Source organism: Dendrobates tinctorius, unplaced genomic scaffold (assembly GCF_039654945.1).
Source record: "Dendrobates tinctorius isolate UK_male_01 unplaced genomic scaffold, ASM3965494v1 ptg000155l, whole genome shotgun sequence".
Lineage (NCBI taxonomy): Eukaryota > Metazoa > Chordata > Amphibia > Anura > Dendrobatidae > Dendrobates > Dendrobates tinctorius.
In genome coordinates, this window is record NW_027361822.1 from 19,414,195 (window position 1) to 19,438,668 (window position 24,474).

The following is a 24,474-nucleotide window of genomic DNA, read 5'->3' on the forward strand; positions in this document are numbered from 1 at the left end:
TAGATAGAGGTCACAAAATAATTCAGTTTAATTCTCAACGAGGTGCATTCACTTCATCAGAGCCAACTTCACTTTGCGAAGCAGACAACCACAATTAAATATCTATACTATTTAATTCTCTTTTGCATTCTTTTAACAAAAGTGTCCTCCTTTTCAAAAAAAAGAGCAACCAACAAATCATTGTCCAAAATTGGCAACAAGCCACCGTGTTGATGTGCCATGTACTGTACGTATATAAAAATTACCATATATGCATAAAATCTGTATTGTGTGACATGAACACTTTGTGAAGCAGTGCACTGCTTTCAGCAATGCAGACAGTTTACTTTTGTATGGAAAAAAACTGAGTAGCTCAAATGCAGCAACAGCACTATAATGCAGTGATCAATTACTGCTAGTTCGCCTATTTTTCTCACTATGAAATAAATCTCTGTATTATTCCCTTTTCTTCACAGACTACATAGTAAGTTCTTTCACTGTTGTGCTAGAACACACACGATCTGTTGAATGTCTTCACTAGTTTATGGCTTCATCTTCCCATCTCTTAGGCTAATCTGTGACTTCCTCTCACTATCCAGCTAAACCAAAAAAACGGCAGCTTCATTCCCTGATTTTGCTTTCAGTCTGTGATAGCGCCTCCTGATTGGCTGGCCAGGTGATGTGATAACTGCGAGGCATTATAGGGAAGTTTGCCTGATCGTGCCCAAATTCATGAAAGCTTTCTCTGATGGATCCAATATTAGGCAATGTGTAAAATGGCAGTGGTCATTTCAAGTGAACCTGTCAGCAGGCGATTTTGCTAAGTAAACTACAAGCATTATTACACTGATTAAAATGATACCGTGTGGTGAAGAAATCCTTCTTGTGATTCCTGTGTAATCAGTGTTAGAAGTTTTCAGTTAATGAGATGCTCGTGATTTGGGCAGGACTTTAGGCAGGGTCTTATCTTGCTGCTCTAGTTCAGAGAAATCAAGAAGAGACCTGCCTACAGGCCTCCCCAAAGCACAAACAGTCTGTCTCTTTCTCTAAGTTGAGAAACATGTTTGTGCTTTGGGGTGGGCCTATGGGCAGGTCTCTTCTTTGTTTCTCTGGTCTAGAACACCAAGATAAGACTGCCTACAGTCCACTGCACAAACCTCTCATTAACTGAAAACTTCTAACACTGATTACACAAGAAGCACAAGACTGATTTCTTCATCCCAGGTGTCATCAGAGTAACAGCGCCAACCTGACAATGTCTGTAGTTTACTTAGCAAAATCCTGCTGACAGGTTCATTTTAAGGCTATTTACATGAAGCGAATCACAAATTCATAAAAATCACTGGGTTTGGTAAATTTCTAAAAATTCGACACACATTTGATTTACATCAAATCTAACAACTCTAGGAAACAAGTTTTCAGTTACATTTAAAACATTGACCACATTCAGGACATAATTATAGAGTTTTCTCTATATCAATATTTTAATTTCAAAAAGCATTTAATTCCCTAGAAAAAAATTCCCGCATTTTGAGCATGGAAATGACTTTTCTGATTGTTAGGAAGATATGATTTTTGGTTAAAATTCTGAGCATTAGAAGGGTTTCTCCATGTATGAGTTCTCTGATGTATAACAAAACCATACTTAGTTTAAAACTGGCCATGAAAAGGCTACGCCCGTTTGTGAATTTTTTCATGATCAAGAAGATTTGATTTCCGAGAAAAACACTTGCCACATTCTGAGCATGGAAATGGCTTTTCTCCTGTGTGAGTTTTCTGGTGGTCTACAAGATTTGATTTTTGAGTAAAACATTTCCCACATTGTAAACATGAAAATGGCTTCTCTCCTGAGTGGTTTCTCTGATGCTTAGCAAGATATGATTTTTGGTTGAAACATTTCCCACATTCTGCACATGAGTATGGCTTCTCCCCTGTGTGAATTCTCTGATGTGTTACAAGACCTGACTTTAATTTAAAATATTTCCCACATTCTGAACATAAAAATGATTTCTCCCCTGTGTGTGTTTTTTGATGGTCAAAAAGTTTTGATTTTTGAATAAAACCTTTCCCACATTCTAAACATGGAAATGGCTTCTCTCCGGTGTGACTTTTCTGATGCATACCAAGATGTGATTTTTGGTTAAAACACTTCCCACATTCTGTGCATAAGAATGGCTTCTCTCCTGTGTGAATTCTCTGATGAGTGACAAGATCTGACTTCTTTTTAAAACATTTCCCACATTCTGAACAAAAAAATGGCTTTTCACCCGTGTGAGTTTTTTGATGGTCAACAAGATTTGATTTCCGAGAAAAAAACTTCCCACATTCTAAGCATGAAAATGGCTTCTCACCTCTGTGACTTCTCTCATGTCTAATAAGATTAGATTGACAGTTAAAATATGCTCCACATTCACAACATGAGAACGGTTTCTCCCCAGTGTGACTTCTCTCATGTGTAATAAGGTGTGATTTCTCTGTAAAACATTTCCCACATTTAAAACAGGAATACGGCTTCTCGCCCATGTGAATTCTCTGATGTATAATAAGTTTTGAACTAGTCGGGAAACATTTCCCACATTCAGAACATGAAAATGGCTTTTTGCCTTTGTGTGTTTTTTTATGCTCAAAAAGATGTGATTTCCGTGAAAAACGTGTTCCACATTCTGAACATGAAAATTCCTTTGCGTTTGTGTGACTTTTCTCATGTTCAACAAGATTTGATATGTTTAGGTAACATCTTCCACATTTTAAACAAGTGAATGGATTCTTGCTTTTGTGAGATCTTTCATGTTCAAGATCCCTTTTGTTATTTTTATTTTTCATAACAGTCTGTAATAAATCAGAAGATAGGACCTGTTGAAAAGGATTAGATGATAGATCTTCATTGTGAAGGGCTAATGGGATATCTTGGCTTTCTGGCGTAATTGCATCCTCTTCACTAGGGTGTTGTACGATGTCACGATCCTCAATTGAAGATATCACATGTCCTTTTGAGCTTCTGATACAGTCACCTGGTAAGAATAAAATAATTTTTGTACTTTTGTAAAATATAAACATTTCCACACATTGCAGGGTGTGTAGCAAAATGGAATTGAAGGTAGAAAAGCATATGACAAATCCAAACATCTAATAAAACAATGTGTAATGTCAGGTCGTGTTAATTATATTTCTTTGAAACCATGACAAATTCATAAGTACAAACTGTAAAATAAGTCAAAACTTAGAATTCTGATAACACCCATGCAAATATATATAAAAATGACTGGAAGTTCTAGTAGATGAAAGATTTTTTGATTAATATATGGCTGCTTTAATATTCCTCTTTAAGTTACAAAGAAGCATAAAGTTCATTAGTAATATTAAAGCATCTACATTTATAAGCTCTTCGTGACTCCTAGGAATAGAGTTTTACCGACTTGACAAAAGATTTCCATTTGACCCTGGCCAAACTAGGGTGGAGAGTCTAAAGAGTTTCCTAGTCTTAATCCTGCAGTCAAAACATTGTAAGAGATTATAGGTTTCTTTCATTAAGATCTGCATTTTGTGGTCCAAAACTAGTTCAAGAATATTCTTGACACAGGAACCATTAAGTGCTAAAAATTATCCAAACTACAACAGAAGATGTTATGACAATTTTCTGAGGTGTCTTCAGTTAAGTCCCAATGGCATAGTAATGTCTGCAGTAATTTGTAAGAAGCATACATGATTACCAGATTCTTGCTACTTAAAATAAGATCTAAAGTCGAAAATATGAATCTACGTTTTCTAAATTTTTTTTTTTTTTTATATATATTGCTTTTGTTAAGGTTGTTGTTAAAACATATATCCTGATAACAATTTAGATTAATGAAAATTAACAGCTAGTTCCTGGGGGCTTAAGTTTATGTTCTTTTTCCAACTATCGGCATATTTCATCTGTATATTGACATTTTATTGTCTATAACAATATTATATTTTCAACTATAGTTATTTAGCATTTTCGCAACAGGGGTGAATCTAAAGCTGAAAAACTGACAGACCACAAAGCTCACAACACATACAAAATGGTACCAGCCAGTGACTTCTCTGAATTTAGTGTTTACTACTCACCTGGGCGGTTACCTGTAGGAATCTCCTTTTTACACCGCTCATCACCAATCACATATGTCTCTGTGGTATTAATATGGGTCAGATATTCACCCTGAAACAAATATTGTAAAAGTCACAGATGAAGTCGTCACATCTATGATCAGCTCTAATCCTGCCATCTCCACCGTTCTCATTACACAAGTATAAAACATATAATACTGGTGGATAAAACAAGACTGAGCACAAGACCTTCACAGCCATCTACACATCATAGAGGAGATCTCATGACACCTTCTCTCCATCTACCTGATGAACCTGAGGAACATTAGGATTTTCTTCTTTACAATCCTGAGGAAGAAGAGGACGGGGACATCTCTCTGGTGTTGTCCTCTTACTGGATAAAACTGGAGAAAACATATACAGGGACTGAATTCATTCTTTACATACAGATAATTATAGGCCGTGTGTATTTAGTCCTGTCTATTACCTGGTGATGTGAGGGGCTGGGGAACTTCCATCATGACGTCTTTGTACAGATCTTTGTGTCCTTCTAAATACTCCCACTCCTCCATGGAGAAATAGACGGTGACATCCTGACACCTTATAGGAACCTGACACATACAATGATACCATAAACCCCCCCGATCCCTTCATAGCGTTACTGTATAATGTCCCAGCAGTGTCACCTCTCTAGTCAGCAGCTCAATCATCTTGTAGGTGAGTTCTAGGATTTTCTGGTCATTGATTTCCTGATGTATCAGGGGGTGAGGTGGAGGCCCTATGATTGGGCTCAGGGGTCTTCCCCATCCCTCAGACCAAGGATACTGATAGCGCTCACTAGAGGTCTTCTTCACTACTGTGTAATCCTGGTTATGGAGAGACACATTAATAAATCTCACTACAGACATTTCCAGAGTCCTCACCTCTCCAGTTCTGTCCACCTCTTATTTCCATAGATAAGAATGATGTAATGTGACGTCATCAGAATCTTTCACCTCTCCAGTAAGCCGCAAGAGGATCTCTAGGGTGAGGTGTAATATCCTTTTCGCTAACTTGTCTCTGTCCCTATCCATCCTTGATGGGTCAATCAGGAAAATTCTCTAGAAAAGATCTCCACTGAGAGGATCTGATATTGTAAAGACCTGAATGGGAAGAAGGAGATTCCATGTAATAATACAATTATTGGAGAAAGGGAAACTTATGAAAAGATATGTGCAAAATAATATTATAAGTGATAGCCAGAACAATTCTACTAAGGATGGAGGTTGTCAAACTAACTTTATTAGTTTTTATGAAGAGTTGAGTAGAAACATACACAGAGGGGTAGGGGAGCAGTGGATATAGAGTTTTGTTTTTAAACTTTGAAAAGGCATTTGACACTGTCCTGCATGTACGTATAATGGTTAAATTAAGGTCTGCAGGCTTAAGAAGTAGGGTTTGCAATTGTATCAAAGACCAAAGCGCTATGATGAATGACTACTACTTTGAAAGGCTACAAGTGATGACTGCAAGGTTCAGTGCTGTGTCCACTATTATTCAACTATTTTATGACAAAGAAAACTGGATTAATAGTGTTTCTTTTTTTCCAGAGGATACCAAGCTATATAGTATAGTGCAGTCTATGGAAGATTTACATAAGTTACAGGCTGACTTGGACAAACTGAGTTTTGGGCATGCACTTGACAGAAAAGGCTCAATATGGGTATATGTACTCTGGACAAAAATAATCTGAGGGCACCACATTTTTAGAGGGAAGTAAAAGTAGGAGAGTCACTTGTAAAGTATGATCTGGGTATACTTGTAGATGAAAGACAATCACAAGCCAGCAGGATACTATTATGTGTTAAAAAAAAACTCGGACTTGCGAGATAGAGATGTAATACTGCCCTTTTACAAAGCATATTCATATGGGAGATTCAGAAAAAGGATGCCCTGCAGTTAGAAACAATACAAAGAAGAGCCATAAAATTGCTCATTGGCATGAAGAATGATGGTTATTAGAAAAGGTAATAGAAGGTGGTGACATGTTTAACTTGTACATGTACATAAATGGTCCATACAAAACATATGGTTTTGGAGAAAAAAAAAAGGTTTAATCTTCATGGAAGTTCAGACCTTTCGAGAATTATTAATATGTAATACAAATGGAGATTCAGTGGTGCTTGTGTATGGGAAGAATTCCAGCAGCAAACACTAAGACACCTGTCACAAGGGTGTCAAAAAGATAATGTGAAATAACCCATAATATTAGTGTGCGCTTGGAAAACTCATAGAGGAAAGGGAAATCTGAAAGAGGTGGTTTATAAAAGAAAAAATCTCTTAAGAGTACTCTTTATATAGCTGGATAATAATGAGAAAAAGGATGATTGAAAATAGACAATTGTAAGACCTCAGAAAAAACTCAAGGGAGAAAAAATGAAATAAAATAGATGCTGGTGGCAATCTTATTTCCAACCTGAACAATCACTAAAGAGGCATAAGTGTAAGTAAAAACCTAAAACCACTGAACGGGTTAAATCATACAAGGTACTTGCTCCTGATAGTAGCTTAAAAAAATGTCAATTCAAACTACAGCCTGTGAACGGCTGTGTGGGGTGGCCGCAATGGTAAATACACAAGTCAGAGAGCGATACCTGTAAAGACATTGTGATGCCAAGTCCTCACTCCAATGTGTGGTGCAGATAAAAATAGCGCTTTCTGCTCCAGCGCTCGGGAGGGGTGTACACAATGGGTGTAGGCAAGTTACAAGGGCTGCCCCGGCCGGTGGCAGCCTCTTGTCAGTGTACCTCCAGCTGTGAAGCAAACGTGAGCGGCCTCTTTCTCGTGCTCCCGTCATCTGCGAGCTGCTCCACGCATCCAGGACCTTCGTGACGTGATTCAGCACGCGACCACGTCGGCTCCACTTGCAGGTGGTTGCGGCGGGGACCAATGGTCCAGCCCTTGTAACTTGCCCACCTGCATTTTAGTCGAATGTATGAGCCTTTGTAGCATTCAAGATCATATGAAGACATGCATGTAATGTCTCCATCCTGACCCTTTCCTGTAATAATGTGCCCCATCCTTGGTCTTTCCTGAAGTAATTTCCTCCATCCTGCTTCCCTTCCTGGTATAACGTCCCCCATCCTGGGTGCCTTCAAGTAATAATGTCCCCCATTTTGCCATTCTGCTCCAACATTTTTTTTAAACTTTATTATTGAATGCAAACATTTTTCATACATACATATATCAATGCAGGTAATGTTTGAGGCATATATATCAAATATCATCGTTAGAGATTGCATTGGTACACAGAACAATAGATCAAGACAAACACGAAAACCGGGGGGAGCATATCAGAAACAAGCATAGTTTTTATCCATTAGACACTCACCATATGCGTCCAATTTTAAGTTCAGGACCCACCGACACCAAAGTACACCTCAAACACCCAGAAATGTCTCTCCGCAGTGGTTCACCCAGAGACATCATTGCACAGGTGTCTACCCCAGTAGTAAAAAAGAAAAAATGCCAGCTTACCCAGTTGGTTCAAAAGACAAGCTGCTATATTGTATAGGCTCTCAGCAACGGATAAATGACAGGAGCTCTTGCCAACAATAAATGCGAAAAGGAGATGAATCCAGCGAGCCAAGTTTGAAGTACATAAAAAATCTTTTTCTTTATTTCAAACGGAGATTAAAAATATTTATCCATAGCAGCATATTATAGATGTAGGCAGAAATAGGAAAAATTACTGCTGTAAAGCGCACAGCAAGACGCGTTTCGGCTAGACCTTTATCATTGCCATAATGCCATTGCGTTTTATGGCAATGATAAAGGTCTAGCCGAAACGCGTCTTGCCGTGCGCTTTACAGCAGTAATTCAAACTTGGCTCGCTGGATTCATCTCCTTTTCGCATTTATTGTTGGCAAGTACCCCAGTAGTAGTTGCTCCTGATACCAGATCGTCAGCTGAAAACAGGTCTTAATATCGCTCTGGATGCGTTGTGGGAGCAGAGAGATGAAGCTTTCCCAAGTTTTGAAAAAGGCCTGCACCCTTCCCTCTTTATGAAAAGAGGACCCAATCCAATCCATCTGAAGCAAAAATGAGTTTCTCTAGAAAGATTTTGAAAGGAGGGGCATGGTCATGGTACATGTCTGTAAAATAGCCTTAGCACCGACTGCCCCCACCAAATGCAGTAGTCTATGGGCCCCTGGAGAACAGGTGTAGTTATCTGATTTTAAATATCCAAATATGGCCCATAAGGGTTCATCAGGAACAAAGTTTGTCAGATGTGTAGCGGTGTATCGCCGTACTGTTTCCCAAAATAATCTAATGACAGGGCATGCCCACAATCAATGAAACAGGTTGGCCTCTGGGGAATGGCATTTAAAACATTTGGAAGTTGTGTATAGCCCTATTCTATGACCTTTTTGCAGAGTCAGGTAGGAGCCATGACAGATTTTCAGTCTCATTTCTAGGAAACGGGCTGAAGGGAGCAATTTATAGGTGTTACGGTTGCAGTAGCAGAGAGGAACGAAGAGGCAACCTGGATGTGGACCCTCTGGGTCACGGCTCCAGAGCCCCCGAGGGCGAGCGCCCAGGTGAGGACCGCCCCCTATACAGGGAGTGTTAGGGGCAGACCCCCAGGGGATGGAACCGCGACAGCCGGAACCAAAGTGACGACTGGGGCTTAAGACCGGAGTGGAGGCACAGGCGGGTCCGTAGAGGGAGCACAGAGGACCACAGAGACTGGATAATGGGCAGGACCGGAGTGCAGCGGGTGGCAAGAGCCGGAGACTGCAAAAGAGGAAGCACAGATATAACACTGAGCGAAAGGCAAGGCAGACAAGCAGGGAAGATCAGAGGAAAGGACGGATGGACGGACGGAGCAGGATAGGTAGGATAACAGGACCCAAGGAGGCAAGGAAAGGCTGGAGCACAGGGGAAGAGTAATCAGAGGCAGCACTAGCAGCGGCAAAGGCAGAGGACGAGAGACACAGAGGACAGCGCAGACAGAAGCGCTAGGATGGGGGGCCTGAGACACAGAGACCGCTGCCAAGAGATAGCGTCACCGCAATCGTAGACAGGCGTCTTACCAGTCCAGACGCCGGCCATAAGTAGTGATGGGCGCCGCCATATTGGAGGCGGAGCCATGCACGTCACATTATCCAGGAGGCTGAACACCAGGAGGACGGCAGTGCGCAGGTGCCCAACGCCGAGGGAGCCGGAGGCCGGGCGCGGGGACGCGCCGGAGAGCGACGGGAGGTGCGCGCAGAGGAACAGGTAAGGGCCGGGGCCGTGACAATAGGCTTGGTCTAGAGCTTTCAGAATAGTGTTGCAGGACAAGCTGGGGTCTTCAATCTGCCATTTTGTTAACAGAAATTGGAATTGTTCATAGTCCAGGGCTGCATGGATGAATTTGTAATTAGTGGCTATTTGACCAGATGGAGAATCAGATTTAGTGAACCATCTAAGCACGGATGGTCTCCATTCATGTTCAGAAAGATGTGTTAGTACTTTTGTTACATAGCTTTTACCTTGCAAGTATTGGAAGGGAGGGAGTACGGCAGTGGGATATTTACATTTCAACTCCTCTATTGAGTATATCCATGGTTCCTCGGTGTGGACTAAGTTAATAGATGTTATACCTTGGAAGTACCACTGGTAGAAGACTGTGTGAGCGTGCCCATCCTGAAAGTGTGGGTTACCAATAAGTGGAAGAAGAAGAGATATCCAGGGAGAGAGCTGGAAACTTCAACGTAATTTCTGCCATGCCCTCCATGTAGACATTAAAAGTGGGTTAGCTCGCACCTCAGTCAGCAATTCAGTATAAGGGAGATGTAGGAGGGCCGGGAAAGCCAGCATTCCAGATCATATTGGGCATAAAAAGACATTCCTCTCAGCCAGTCCACCACCATGCGGAAAAGGGAAGCCAGAGTCTAAAGGCCCCGTCACACATAACGACTCACCAGCGATCCCGACAACGATATCAACGTGTCAGGATCGCTGGTGAGTCGCTATATGATCGCTGGTGAGCTGTCAGACAGCTTCACCAGCGATCAGCACAGCAACGCCGGGCGCGCTGTCGCTGTGTTCATTAGTTACCAGCGCGCTGATGCAGGGAGCTGGTAACTAACGTACACATCGGGTATCCAAGGAACGTGCGTCCCTTGGATACCCGAAGTGTACGTTAGTTACCAGCTGATCCCTGGTCTCCCGCCTGTCACACGCAGCGATGCGTGCTGGCCAGCGGGAGACCAGCGACCAAAGAAAAGTCCAGGGCTTTCTTACAGCAATCAGTGTTACCGGCAGGGGGGCCGGTCGCTGATCGCTGTCACACACAGCAATCTCACTGGTGAGATCGCTGTTGTGTCACAAAACTTGTGACTCAGCAGCGATCTCACTAGCGAGATCGCTATGTGTGATGGGGCCCTAAAGTCAGGGAAATTTATCCTCCCGTTTCCCCTCAATTGTTGGAGTATTTTAAAGGCTATACGGGGCTTTTTCCCCTCCCAGATGAATGAGTGATACAGCTAGTTGATCCGCTTCTCTTCTTTAGGAGCTAGATAAATTGGGAGAGGTGGAGGAGGCGTGGGAATTCCATTATCTTAATTAAGTTAGCTCTGCCTAGATATGACAAGTTAAAATCTTTCCATTTGACTAAAGGCACTGTCACACTTAGCTATGCACCAGCGATCCCGACCAGCGATATGACGAGGTCAGGATCGTTGGTGCATCGCTAAGTGGTCGCTAGTGAGCTGCCACACAGGCAGATCTCACCAGCGGCATCGCAGGGGTTGGGGGTCGCTACTTACCTGTCACACTAGGCGATCCTGACGTCCTCCCGCCCGCCTCCACAGGAAGCGCCGCAGGAAGCTGACGACGAGAAACAGTCCTGGACGTTCTCGTGCGATCAGCGATAACCAGCGGGGGAGCGAATCATAGGTAAGTATCACACACAGGGATATCGCTAGCAATATCGCTATAACGTCACAAGTTATAGCGATATTGCTAGCGATATCGCTAAGTGTGACAGGCCCTTAAGGTAGATTCTAAGATTTTGAGATATGATTTAATATTAGCATTGTATAATTTGGCTGGGTGTTTTGTCACCTGTATTCCCAAGTATTTCAATGAGCCATTAGTAAAATGACACAGGAACCTTGATGCCCATAAAGGTTTGAAAGGGCCAGGTAACATCATCATCTCTGTTTTATCTCAGTTGATAGCGTAGCCCAACTTCTCCAACATATTCAAAAATGAAATAAAAAATTCTCACCTATCCCCCACTCCCATGACAGGCCGCGTCCTCTTCAATTGTCTGCGCAGAGGCTAGAAGCTGACTTTGGCATGCCCTACATGGGCTGTGCATGAGGTCACTGAAATGCACCACCCGTGATGGGTACACAGACGTCAGCTGCTGTCCTCTGATCAGACGGCGGCATGTATTGCAGTGCAAGCAACCACCAGGACTTTGTGCCGCAATACATTTCAGCTGAATGTGTGTCCTTAGGCCACGTATTTGGTCAGTGTTTTACATCAGTATTTGTAAGCCGAAATCAAGAGTGGAACAATCAGAGGAAAAGTATAATAGAAACACGTCACCACTTCTGCATTTTTCACCCACTCCTGGTTGTCTTATAAATACTGATGTAAAATACTGACCGAAAACTGAACGTGTGAATGTGGCCTAAGATGTAGACCCAGCCGAAATAAGCACTGGCATTGGCTGACCCCCTCCCCCCTCATTCTACACAATCGCAGTCGTTATGTCCCTGCCTGGACCTCATCACTCGCGATCCTCATAGCTGGCACAGTATAGAGACAGTCCTTCTACATTATTCTTTGCTCCATCCACTCATGTCACTTAGTCACGTGACTATGGCATTAAAGGCCTATATAGTGTTTCATTCAATACCCTGACAGGTCAGTGGTGCCACCCACCGATGGAACATTAGGATCTCCCACTAACCATTGATCGAGCACTGCTTCCCCATAACATTTTTTACAAGTTTGGTATTATCAGAAGTCTTCTGATCCACAGAAAAAGATTACACGTCAATCATACTGAAAGGTGAACAGTGTTTAAAAAGCATCTATAAATATAATATATCATTTATGGGGGATTTTTTTGTTCATTTATTATTTGTTCCTCCCAAAAAGTGTAGTAAACAACTATCCAAAACTTATATGTACCACACACTGGTATCAATGAAGACTGGATGGAGAAAGAAAAAAATGTTGTGAAGAAGAAACGGAGAGTGGCGGTCATGGGGGATTCCCTGTTGAGAGGAACAGAGGCCACTATCTGCAGACCGGATATAACTTCAAGAGAAATGTGCTGTCTTCCAGGTGCAAAAATTAAAGATGTGTCTGACAGGATATCAGGACTCTTCAGACCTACAGATGACTAGCCATTCCTGCTACTACATGTGGGGACAAATGACACCGCAAGAAACGACCTGGAAACCATCTGCAGAGACTTTGAAGACTTAGGCAAGAAAGTGAAAGAACTGGGAGCGCAGGTGGTCTTCTCTTCCATCCTCCCAGTGGATGGCCATGGAACAAGGAGGTGGAATAAGATTCTGCAGGTGAACAACTGGCTACGTCGATGGTGCCGTCAGCAACGATTTGGATTTCTGGATCACGGAGTGAACTACTTATATGATGGACTACTTGCTAGAGATGGGGTCCACCTTACGAAGACTGGAAAACATGTATTTGGAAGTCGCCTTGCTACAATTGTAAGGAGAGCTTTAAACTAGAACAACATGGGAAGGGAAGCAAAAGACCAGAAAAAGCCATACACCTGACAAATGCTATTGAGAACTCTGCTATTAGAAGTGGAAAGGAAGAACAAAGACGAAAGAATCTAATTAATAAAAATATTGGAGAAAGAGAAACCAATCACAAACTAAAATGTTTCTATACTAATGCACAAAGCATGGGCAACAAACAAGGAGAATTGGAACTACTAACACAGGAAAAGAAATATGATGTCATTGGAATCACTGAAACTTGGTGGGACGATACACATGATTGGAATACAAGACTAGAAGGATACAACTTATTTGCAAGAAACAGACTTGATAAACTAGGAGGGGGTGTCGCATTGTATGTTAGAAACGCGTATATCTGCATAGAGATTGAAGCTTCAGAGACGGGGAGTTCTGTGGAAACTGTTTGGGTAAGAATACAAGGACAGAACAATGGAAAGGACACCATTGTAGGCATTTACTACAGGCCGCCTGTGCAAGCTGAAGATATGGATGAACTCTTTATGCATCAAATGGCCAAGTTCTCCAAAAAATATATGACATAGTTGTCATGGGAGATTTCAACTATCCAGACATTTGTTGGGAATCTCTCTCAGGCAAAACTAACAGGTCACGGAAATTCTTATCCTCTCTTGCTGACAACTTTATCTTCCAAAAGGTAAGGGAGAAAACAAGGGGAACTGCTACCTTGGATCTAATCCTTATAAACAGGGAGGAAATGGTTGAGGAGGTAAAAGTGGCTGGGACCCTAGGAGGTAGCGACCATGCTATTTTAGAATTTTGGATAACTAGAGGCGGAAGACCTGTGAAGACTCAGACGTCAAGGTTAGATTTCAGAAAGGCAGATTTTAAGGGATTCAGAAAGAGAATTGGAGGGATCCAATGGCTGGATATCCTTAAAGACAAAAATGTCCAGGAAGGATGGGAAATCTTGAAAAATGAAATTCTCAAAGCACAGTTGTTAACAATTCCGAAAAGAGGGAAGAATAGGAAGCATTTAAGGAAACCAGGATGGATGAACACAGAACTTAAGCACATGCTAAAAAGGAAGAAAAAAATGTTTATAAAATGGAAAGAGGGAGGCATATCTAAAGAAGAATATAATGCTGTCTGCAGAAACTGCAGGGCACAAATCAGATTATCTAAAGCTGAAAATGTATTGAGGCTTGCAAGAGATGTCAAAAGCAATAATAAAGGATTTTGGGGATATGTCAAAAGTAAAAGAAAAGTCAAAGATGCTATAGGATTTTTACAGGATGAAAATGATGAAATGGTAAGACAGGATGTTGAGAAAGCTGAACTTTTAAATTCCTATTTTGCATCTGTTTTCTCTCAGAAAGGAAATGTAACATCAACTGTTATTCACTGTCCTATTAAGGGAATAGAAGAATCCAGGATATCTATAAACAGAAAGATAGTGAGGAAACACTTAGCTAACCTAAATGAATTCAAGTCTCCAGGTCCAGATGAATTACACCCCAGAGTACTGAAGGAGATAGCAGAAGAAATTTTTGAACCCCTCTCCATAATCTTTGAAAATTCTTGGAGAACAGGAGAAGTGCCAGAAGACTGGAGAAGAGCAAATGTTGTTCCTATCTTCAAAAAGGGGAAGAAGGTGGACCCAGGCAACTATAGGCCGGTGAGTCTGACTTCTATACCAGGAAAGATCTTTGAACAAATTATTAAACAACATGTATGTCAATACCTGGATAAGAATGAAGTGATTAAACAGAGTCAGCATGGGTTTGTAACTAATAAGTCATGTCAGACTAATTTAATTTCCTTCTATGACGGTATTACTGATTGGGTGGATCAAGGAAATGCTGTAGATATAGTATATCTTGACTTCAGCAAAGCATTTGACAAAGTATCTCATACAATCCTTATTGAAAAAATGACTAAGTATGGAATGGACAAGGCAACTGTTAGGTGGATTCATAACTGGCTTAGTGATCGGACCCAAAGAGTGGTCGTAAATGGCTGCACATCCAGTTGGAAGAATGTCTCAAGTGGAGTACCACAGGGCTCTGTCCTGGGCCCTGTATTGTTCAACATCTTTATCAACGATTTAGATGAAGGAATTGAGGGTAAACTGATTAAATTTGCTGATGACACAAAGCTAGGAGGGATAGCTAATACTAGAGAAGAGAGAGAGAGGATTCAAAAAGATTTAAATAAACTGGAGAAGTGAGCAGCAACTAACAGAATGGTTTTTAACAGGGAAGAAATGCAAAGTACTACATCTGGGCAATAAAAATGAAAAAAGCATATATAGAATGGGAGGAATAGGGCTAAGTGACAGCACATGTGAAAAAGACTTGGGTATACTAATAGATCACAGACTGAATATGAGTCAACAGTGTGATGCAGCAGCAAAAAAGGCAAATGCAATTCTAGGATGTATTAACAGAAGCATACAGTCTAGATCACGTGAAGTCATTATTTCCCTCTACTCCTCTTTGGTCAGACCTCATCTGGAATATTGTGTCCAGTTTTGGGCACCACATTTTAAAAAAGACATCAACAAACTGGAGCAAGTTCAGAAAAGAGCGACCAGAATGGTGACCGGTCTGCAAACCCTGTCTTATGAGGAAAGGTTGCAGGATTTGGGAATGTTTAGTTTGCAAAAGAGAAGGCTGAGAGGAGGCTCAATAGCTGTCTACAAATATCTCAAGGGCTGTCACATTGTAGAAGGATCAACTTTATTCTCATTTGCACAAGGAAAGACTAGAAGCAATGGGATGAAACTGAATGGGAGGAGACACAGATTAGATATTAGAAAAAACTTTTTGACAGTTAGAGTGATCAATGAGTGGAACAGGCTGCCACGAGAAGTGGTGAGTTCTCCTTCAATGGAAGTCTTCAAACAGAGGCTGGACAGACATCTGACTGGGATGATTTAGCGAATCCTGCTTTGAGCAGGGGGTTGGACCAGATGGCCCAGGAGGTCCCTTCCAACTCTACGATTCTATGATTCTACATCTTGCCATGACAAAAATAAGCTGTTACACAGCTCCGTTGACCGACAAATCTTAAGCGTATAGCCACTAATAAATACAGATCATTCCACAAAAAAAAGCCCTCATATGGTTTAGTCAAAGGAAAAATAAAATTGTTATGGCTCTTTGAATGTGACAGTGAGAAAAAAAATCTTTAGCCTGAAGGCTCAAAGTTGTTCAGCAATGAAGGGGTTAACGAGGCCTCGTCTCTTTCCCCATAAGTATAAAACCCACAAACCCCAGATAATGTGACGTCTCTGTGTTTTCTCCAGATTCAGTCCCACAGTCTCCTCCTCCGGGATCAGCGTCCTCAGCACAGGACCGACGCCACAGACATTTCATGGGAAATCCCTTTATTCCAAACTATTACAGCCAAAAGGAGGGAAATGACAGATTCTCCATTTCTCCAGATTTCTATGGAGAGAAAAACCCGACATTTCCATTATTCCCTGTAATCTCCACCCCAGAGAGAAAGCGTCATCTGCCCCCAAACCAGAGCGCCCTCCCCTGTATACATGAGCCCAGCCAGCGCTCTATTACTGGCCATATACACATGGCAGAGGTCGCTATCTCCAGGAATGGAGGGGTTACTGCCCCCTGTGCAGCCCAGTAATGGGGAATCTCCAGCACCTACCTCCACCTGCAAGGGGCGCTATCTCCGGGAATGGAGGGGTTACTGCCCCCTGTGCAGTCCAGTAATGGGGAATCTCCAGCACCTACCTCCACCTGCAGGGGGCGCTATCTACGGGAATGGAGGGGTTACTGCCCCCTGTGCAGCCCAGTAATGGGGAATCTCCAGCACCTGCCTCCACCTGCAAGGGGCGCTATCTCCAGGAATGGAGTGGTTATTACCCCCTGTGCAGCCCAGTAATGAGGAATCTCCAGCACCTACCTCCACCTGCAGGGGGCGCTATCTCCGGGAATGGAGGGGTTATTACCCCCTGTGCAGTCCAGTAATGGGGAATCTCCAGCACCTACCTCCACCTGCAGGGGGCGCTATCTACGGGAATGGAGGGGTTACTGCCCCTGTGCAGCCCAGTAATGGGGAATCTCCAGCACCTACCTCCACCTGCAAGGGGCGCTATCTCCAGGAATGGAGTGGTTATTACCCCCTGTGCAGCCCAGTAATGAGGAATCTCCAGCACCTACCTCCACCTGCAGGGGGCGCTATCTCCGGGAATGGAGGGGTTATTACCCCCTGTGCAGCCCAGTAATGAGGAATCTCCAGCACCTACCTCCACCTGCAGGGGGCGCTATCTCCGGGAATGGAGGGGTTATTACCCCCTGTGCAGCCCAGTAATGAGGAATCTCCAGCACCTACCTCCACCTGCAGGGGGCGCTATCTCCGGGAATGGAGGGGTTACTGCCCCCTGTGCAGCCCAGTAATGGGGAATCTCCAGCACCTACCTCCACCTGCAGGGGGCGCTATCTCCGGGAATGGAGGGGTTATTACCCCCTGTGCAGCCCAGTAATGAGGAATCTCCAGCACCTACCTCCACCTGCAGGGGGCGCTATCTCCGGGAATGGAGGGGTTACTGCCCCCTGTGCAGCATAGTAATGGGGAATCTCCAGCACCTACCTCCACCTGCAGGGGGCGCTAACTCCGGGAATGGAGGGGTTACTGCCCCCTGTGCAGCCCAGTAATGGGGAATCTCCAGCACCTACCTCCACCTGCAGGGGGCGCCATCTCCGGGAATGGAGGGGTTACTGCCCCCTGTGCAGCCCAGTAATGGGGAATCTCCAGCACCTACCTCCACCTGCAGGGGGCGCTAACTCCGGGAATGGAGGGGTTACTGCCCCCTGTGCAGCCCAGTAATGGAGAATCTCCAGCACCTACCTCCACCTGCAGGGGGCGCCATCTCCGGGAATGGAGGGGTTACTGCCCCCTGTGCAGCCCAGTAATGGGGAATCTCCAGCACCTACCTCCACCTGCAGGGGGCGCTATCTCCAGGAATGGAGGGGTTACTGCCCCCTGGCCCAGTAATGGGGAATCTCCAGCACCTACCTCCACCTGCAGAGCCGCACACCACATATATGGCTGCTCTGTGCGCACAGGACCTGGGATGAGGTCACAGGAGGGGAGGAGTCAGGGGTCACATGATCAGGGGCCTCAGTGTATGCGGGACTCTGCTGTGCTGGTTGTCATGGTGCTGGATGAGGGGAAGTTACTGTGTGGGGTCAGGAGGGGTTTACAGGGTGGATGTAGCAGAGCCCTGTGTGTACGAGGTGTACGGGGTGTACAGAGCAGAGCCGCGTGTGTACGAGGTGTACGGAGCGGAGCCGCGTGTCTACGAGGTGTACGGAGCAGAGCCGTGTGTGTACGAGGTGTACGGAGCAGAGCCGTGTGTGTACGAGGTGTACGGAGCGGAGCCGCGTGTCTACGAGGTGTACGGAGCAGAGCCGCGTGTGTACGAGGTGTACGGAGCGGAGCCGCGTGTGTACGAGGTGTACAGAGCAGAGCCGTGTGTGTACGAGGTGTACGGAGCGGAGCCGCGCGTGTACGAGGTGTACAGAGCAAAGCCGTGTGTGTACGGAGCGGTGCCACGTGTGTACGAGGTGTACGGAGCAGAGTTGTATGTGTAGAAGGTGTACGGACCAGAGTTGTATGTGTACAAGGTGTACGGAGCAGAGCCGTGTGTGTACGAGGTGTACGGAGCAGAGCCGTGTGTGTACGAGGTGTACGGAGCACAGCCGGGTGTACGAGGTGTACAGAGCAGCAATATGCGTACAAGGTGTACGGAGCGGAGCCACGTGTGTACGGAGCAGAGTTGTGTGTGTACAAGGTGTATGGAGCAGAGTTGTGTTTGTACAAGGTGTACGGAGCAGAGCCGTGTGTGTACGAGGTGTACGGAGCAGAGCCGGGTGTATGAGGTGTGTGTGCGGAGCAGAGCCGTGTGCGTACAAGGTGTACAAAGCAGAGCCGTATGCGTACAAAGTGTACGGAAGCGGAGCCGTGTGTGTACGAGGTGTACGGAGCAGAGCCGTGTGTGTACGAGGTGTACGGAGCGGAGCTGTGTGTGTACGGAGCGGAGCCATGTGTGTACGGAGCGGAGCCACGTGTGTACAAGGTGTACGGAGCAGAGTTGTGTGTGTACAAGGTGTACGGACCAGAGTTGTGTGTGTACAAGGTGTACGGACCAGAGCCGTGTGTGTATCAGGTGTGCGGAGCAGAGCCGGGTGTACGAGGTGTGCGGAGCAGAGCCGTGTGCGTACAAGGTGTATGGAGCAGAGCCGTATGCGTACAAGGTGTACGGAGCGGAGCCGTGTGTACGAGGTGTATGGAAAGGAGCCGTGTGTGTACGAGGTGTACGGAGCGGAGCCGTGTGTGTACGAGGTGTACGGAGCGGAGCCGTGTGTGTACGAGGTGTACGGAGCGGAGCCGTGTGTGTACGAGGTGTACGGAGCGGAGCCGTGTGTGTACGAGGTGTACGGAGCAGAGCCGTGTGTGTACGAGGTGTACGGAGCGGAGCCGTATGCGTACGAGGTGTACGGAGCGGAGCCGTGTGTGTACGAGGTGTACGGAGCGGAGCCGTGTGTACGAGGTGTACGGAGCGGAGCCGTGTGTGTACGAGGTGTACGGAGCGGAGCCGTGTGTGTACGAGGTGTACGGAGCAGAGCCGTGTGTGTACGAGGTGTACGGAGCAGAGCAGTATGCGTACGAGGTGTATGGAGCGGAGCCGTGTGTACGAGGTGTACGGAGCGGAGCCGTGTGTGTACGAGGTGTACGGAGCAGAGCAGTGTGTGTATGAGGTGTACGGAGCGGAGCCATGTGTGTATGAGGTGTACGGAGCGGAGCCGCGTGTGTGCGAGGTTTACGGAGCAGAGCCGTGTGTACGAGGTGTACGGAACGGAGCCGCATGTGTACTAGGTGTACGGAGCGGAGCCGCATGTGTACGAGGTGTACGGAGTGGATCCGTGTGTGTATGAGTTGTACGGAGTGGAGCCTCGTGTGTGTACGGAGCAGAAATATGTGTGAACTGATCAGAGATGTGTGTGTGATCCAGAGGGGGTAGAGTAGTGTGCTTACGTAGTAGAGATGTGTGTATATGAGGTGTACGAGGCAGAGGTGTGTTTGTGATCAGGTGGGGGCAGAGATGTATGTATGATGTGTAGGGAGTAGAGAGGTGTGTATGCGACGTGTACAGGGCAGTGATGCATGTGTATGACGTACAGATGTGTGTACCTTTGTCACATCATTGTTGTACATGATATTATATAAGTTAAATCTTATCTGATGGTGAGTATTCCATTTTTCTCCGTGGCTGTGGAGGAGCATTGTGTGACACTAAAATATGAAGCAATTGAGAAAAGCTTAGGATCAGCCGACTGGATCGCTTCAATGGGGATGTTGAAATCACCCAAGATTACAGTGGTGATGTCAGCGAAGAGAAAGTATAGGAGCAATGTGTTGAAGTGGTCAATAAAGGTGTTGGCAGGGTCCAGGGAACGTTATACAAAGGCCACTTGGATGTTGGAGGGAGAGTAGATACAGATGAAGTGTACATCATGATGCAAGAGGATAGAGGTGAGATTGCATTAGAAGATCCATTTTAAGAACGAATGGTCAATGAAAGAAAAAACTTTTTAAAAAGTATAAAGGAAATATAAAAATTAACAGCTGACACCCTAAGCACCTCCCTCTTAAAAAGTCATTTAAAAAATATAGAAATAAGACTATTTGGTGTAGCTGCATTAGTAAACGTCTCTTATATACTAAATATCTTTTTGATCATCATAGGTCCCTAAAAAAATGCAATAAAAAAAAACAATCAAAATATCAAATGTACACCAAATTGGTGACATTAAAACAGTCAGCTTGCCATGTAAAACACAAGCTCTCACCCAATTTGATGGAAAAAGGAAAATAATATGCATTTTAGAAAATGGTGAAACAAGCCAAAGTCTTCAACAAATTTCAGTTGTTTTATGTTACTACTTTACATTAATGTTGGTATCTGACCTGAAAAGTTATATGCACGTATCATTTTTTACCATACAGTGAATTCCGTAATAACAACACAAAAAACCTTGACAGAATAAGCTTAAAAAGACAAAAATAAAGGGCATTCAAAATCTTGAAGGCCGAGAATACAGAAATTGCATTTCAGGAGTAAAAAGATCTCAATAAGAAATGTAAAAAAAAAATCAAGCAAGCAAAGTTATCTACAGAGAAATAAATTTCCAGTGACATTAAAATAAATCCCTAAAAATTTTATAAATACATCAATGCCAAAAAGGAAAAGAAATAGATGGTACAGGCCCCTTAAAAGACTATAATAGTAAGATAACAATAGAGGACAAAGAAAAGGCTGAGATATTAAACAAGCACTTTCCATCTGTGTTCACCAATGAACTGTCTGTTCCAGGAATCATTCAACAAGGCAAAAATCAAAGTTCACCACCTGATATAACTAGTGTAACACAAGAAGAAGCACACTTGCATCTGAGCACCTTAAGCATTGAAAAATCCTCCGGACCAGATGGCGTTCATTCACTGATATTGAAGGAATTGAGCTCAGTGATTGACAGACCAATATATCTCATATTCTTAAAATCTCTTGCAACAGGGTTGATTCCACAGGATTGGAGAATGGCTGATGTGGTACCGATATTTAAGAAAGGTAGGAATGTGGATCTAGGCAATTACCGTCCGGTAAGCCTGACATCAGTAGTGTACAAAGTTTTTGAGGGCATTATAAGAGATGATCTGACAGATATGTTGCAGAGAATAATATAACTGACCGCCAGCATGAATTTATGAAAGATAAGTAGTGTATGACCAACATGTTGGGTTTCTCTGAGGAGGTAAGTGCAAATCTGAATGTAGGTAATGCGGCTGATGTGATTTATCTGGAATTTGCAAAGGCATTTGATATTGTACCACATAACAGCCTTATACTGTATTGAAACTACAGAAGCAAGGACTGGGGGAAACTATATGCAGATGGGTACAATTAGCTAAATGACAAGAAACAAAGAGTCATCATAAATGGTACGTTCTCTAAATAGGATATAGTTATCAGTGGGGACTGCAGGGATCTGTTCTAGGACCAATTCTTTTGAACCTCTTTATTAATGACCTTGTGGATTGGATTGAAGCCTTGCTATGTGTAGCATAGATCGCACCAACGCAAAGGCAACAACTGTAGTACATCATTCAAATATTATGAACAAAGTGTAGTTCTGGTACTCCTACACTCATAAAAGCTCTGCACACAGTGCAAAGCCTGCCAAAAATTAAAAGCAGGGTCATTCATACACCCTTGAAGGCACAAACTGTAGTACTTCCGTGATCACACATCTTAATTATCCAGACATCTATTTTCAGTAAGCCAGAAGGTATAGACTGTTATTATGTTGACTGTTGAAGTTATGTCAACTTGCAAAAGAACACCCACAAGTATAATATAAGATTAGGAATAACTCAAAATCACCATTACAAATCAAAGAGCAAGAGAATATGTTAAGCCCAGTAAAATCCTTTGTATTGATACAATTTAAAGAAATCTTTAGTAGAATCAGTACAAAAAGTAGAACAGAGGCTGCAGCTCTAAGGCAGGGACATTACACATATAAACATATGATGGAAACATTAACCTGTCCAAATTGCAATTCCATGATGTCACCTAACCACATTAATATAATATCCAGGGATATGCTGTTCCCTATATAGTCAAACAGACACTGTATTAGATAAATAATCAAGAATGAAAACTTACCACCAATGTGTCTGTCTTGTCCCCGCCGCCCCAACGCATTGATACAATTTTTTAAAATTGTATCAATAAAAATGTTTTTAACCCCTTTCCAACATCAGGCATAATAGTTCGCCGGCGTCGGACTCCCTCCCTTTGATATGGACTCCGGCGATGAGCCCACATCTTGCCCTGAACAGCCATGGGTGGAGTCGCGATCCACCCGTGGCTATTAAAACTGTTAAAAGCTGCTGTCAAACGCTGGCAGCGGCATTTAACTTGCGCTTCCGGCCACCGATGGCCTCTGACACGTGATCTCGGGTCACCGATTCGCTGGCATGACAACCAGAGGTCTCCTGGAGACCTCTATGGTTGTCAGTGCTGGCTTGCTGTGAGTGCCACCCGGTGGTTGGCGCTCATAGCAAGTGAGTAAATCTGCTATATAGAGGCGATCTGATCATCGCCTGTATATAGCAGAGCCGATTGGGTTGTGGCAGCTTCTAATTTCCCATGGAGACTATTGAAGCATGTCAAAAGTAAAAAAAAATGTTTTTAAAAATATAAAAAATTAAAGTTCAAATCACCCCCCTTTCGCCCCATTCAAAATAAAACAATAAAAAAAATCAAACATGCACATATTTGGTATCGCTGCATTCAGATCTATCAATAAAAAAAGGATTAACCTTGATCGCTAGACAGCGTAGCGAGAAACAAAAGTCAAAACAAGTCAAAAATTCCTTTTTTTTGGTTGCCACAACATTGCATTAAAATGCAGTAACGGGCCATCAAAAGATAGTATCTGCACCAAAATGGTATCATGAAAAATGTCAGCTCAGCACGCAAAAAATAAACCCTCACCCAACCCGAGTTCACAAAAAATGGAGACACTAAGGTAATCGGAAAATGGCGCAATTTTTTTTTTTAACAGTTTGGAAATTTTTTTCACTACGTAGATAAAAAAGAACCTAGATATGTTTGGTGTCTGTGAACTCGCAATGACCTCGAGAATCATAATGGCAGATTTTAGCATTTAGTGAACCTAGCAAAAAAGCCAAACAAAAAACAAGTGTGCTATTGCCCTTTTTTTTTTGTAATTTCACCGCACTTGGAATTTTTTTCCCTTTTTCTAGTACATGACATGGTAAAACCAATGGTGTTGTTCAAAAGTACAACTCGTCCCACAATAAACAAGCCACATACGGCCACATTGACGGAAAAATAAAAAAGTTATGGCTCTGAGAAGAAGGGTAGCAAAAAAACGCAAAACCGAAAAAGCTCCAGTCATTAAGGGGTTAATGGGCTTAATATACTCTCTTGCATTTTGATTTTTATTTTTTAGTTTATATGTTTGTGTTTGGTTGATCAAGAAGCAAAGAATATTGTTCGTATGAGCCTGGACCTTGACATTTGAGCTGCTGTTTGTTGGAACTTATTGTTTGTTATCTCTGCAAGACAGTGGCTTGGAGTAATTGAACAATCGGTGTTTGCTAATATGTTAATTGACCATTGTGTGGGACCCTGTGACTTGTTGACCTGCAAAACAGAGAAGGATGAACTATGCATAGTGATTAAATACTCAAATAATGCAAGTTAATCTCATCCCACCTTTTTCTTGACCTCTGGATGCTGGCTTGAAGGAGAACAGTTGTGAACTATATGCAGTGGATATTCCTCTGTAAAGAGAGATCCGGAGATCTAGAGACATATTACAAAACCAAAGCCAGGAACACTCTACGAGACAGCAGCCAGTACATCATGACTCCATAACGAGGCACACATTTGACATTCTACAGGATGCCAGCTTAGGTGGCCTTGGCTGAAAGAATACATATCATATCTACTCCATTGACAATCATTGATCCCATAGATACGTTTGGGAAAGCCAGGATTGGAACCAACGATCACCTGGCTCCATGGAGATGTTTGGAGAAGCCAGGAGTTGACTCTCCAGTCACCTGGCCCCATACCTCAATGGAC

The 24,474-nt window shown here is 43.6% G+C and overlaps 2 protein-coding genes across 2 annotated transcripts in view; both read right to left on the reverse strand.

Annotated features, from left to right (window-relative positions):
* Window positions 1–17,875, reverse strand: part of LOC141051008 (uncharacterized) — a 407,743-nt gene extending 389,868 nt beyond the window's left edge. Inside the window, exon 1 of the mRNA XM_073547784.1 lies at window positions 17,808–17,875. The gene's annotated coding sequence lies outside the window, so the exon portion shown is untranslated. The remainder of the gene's footprint in view (window positions 1–17,807) is intronic.
* The window catches only part of LOC141051130 (uncharacterized), a 96,790-nt gene continuing 73,752 nt past the window's right edge, over window positions 1,437–24,474 (reverse strand). The window contains 1 exon segment of the mRNA XM_073548016.1: window positions 1,437–2,192. Within this exon segment, the coding sequence (XP_073404117.1) occupies window positions 1,651–2,192 (542 nt within the window). The 3' untranslated portion in view covers window positions 1,437–1,650.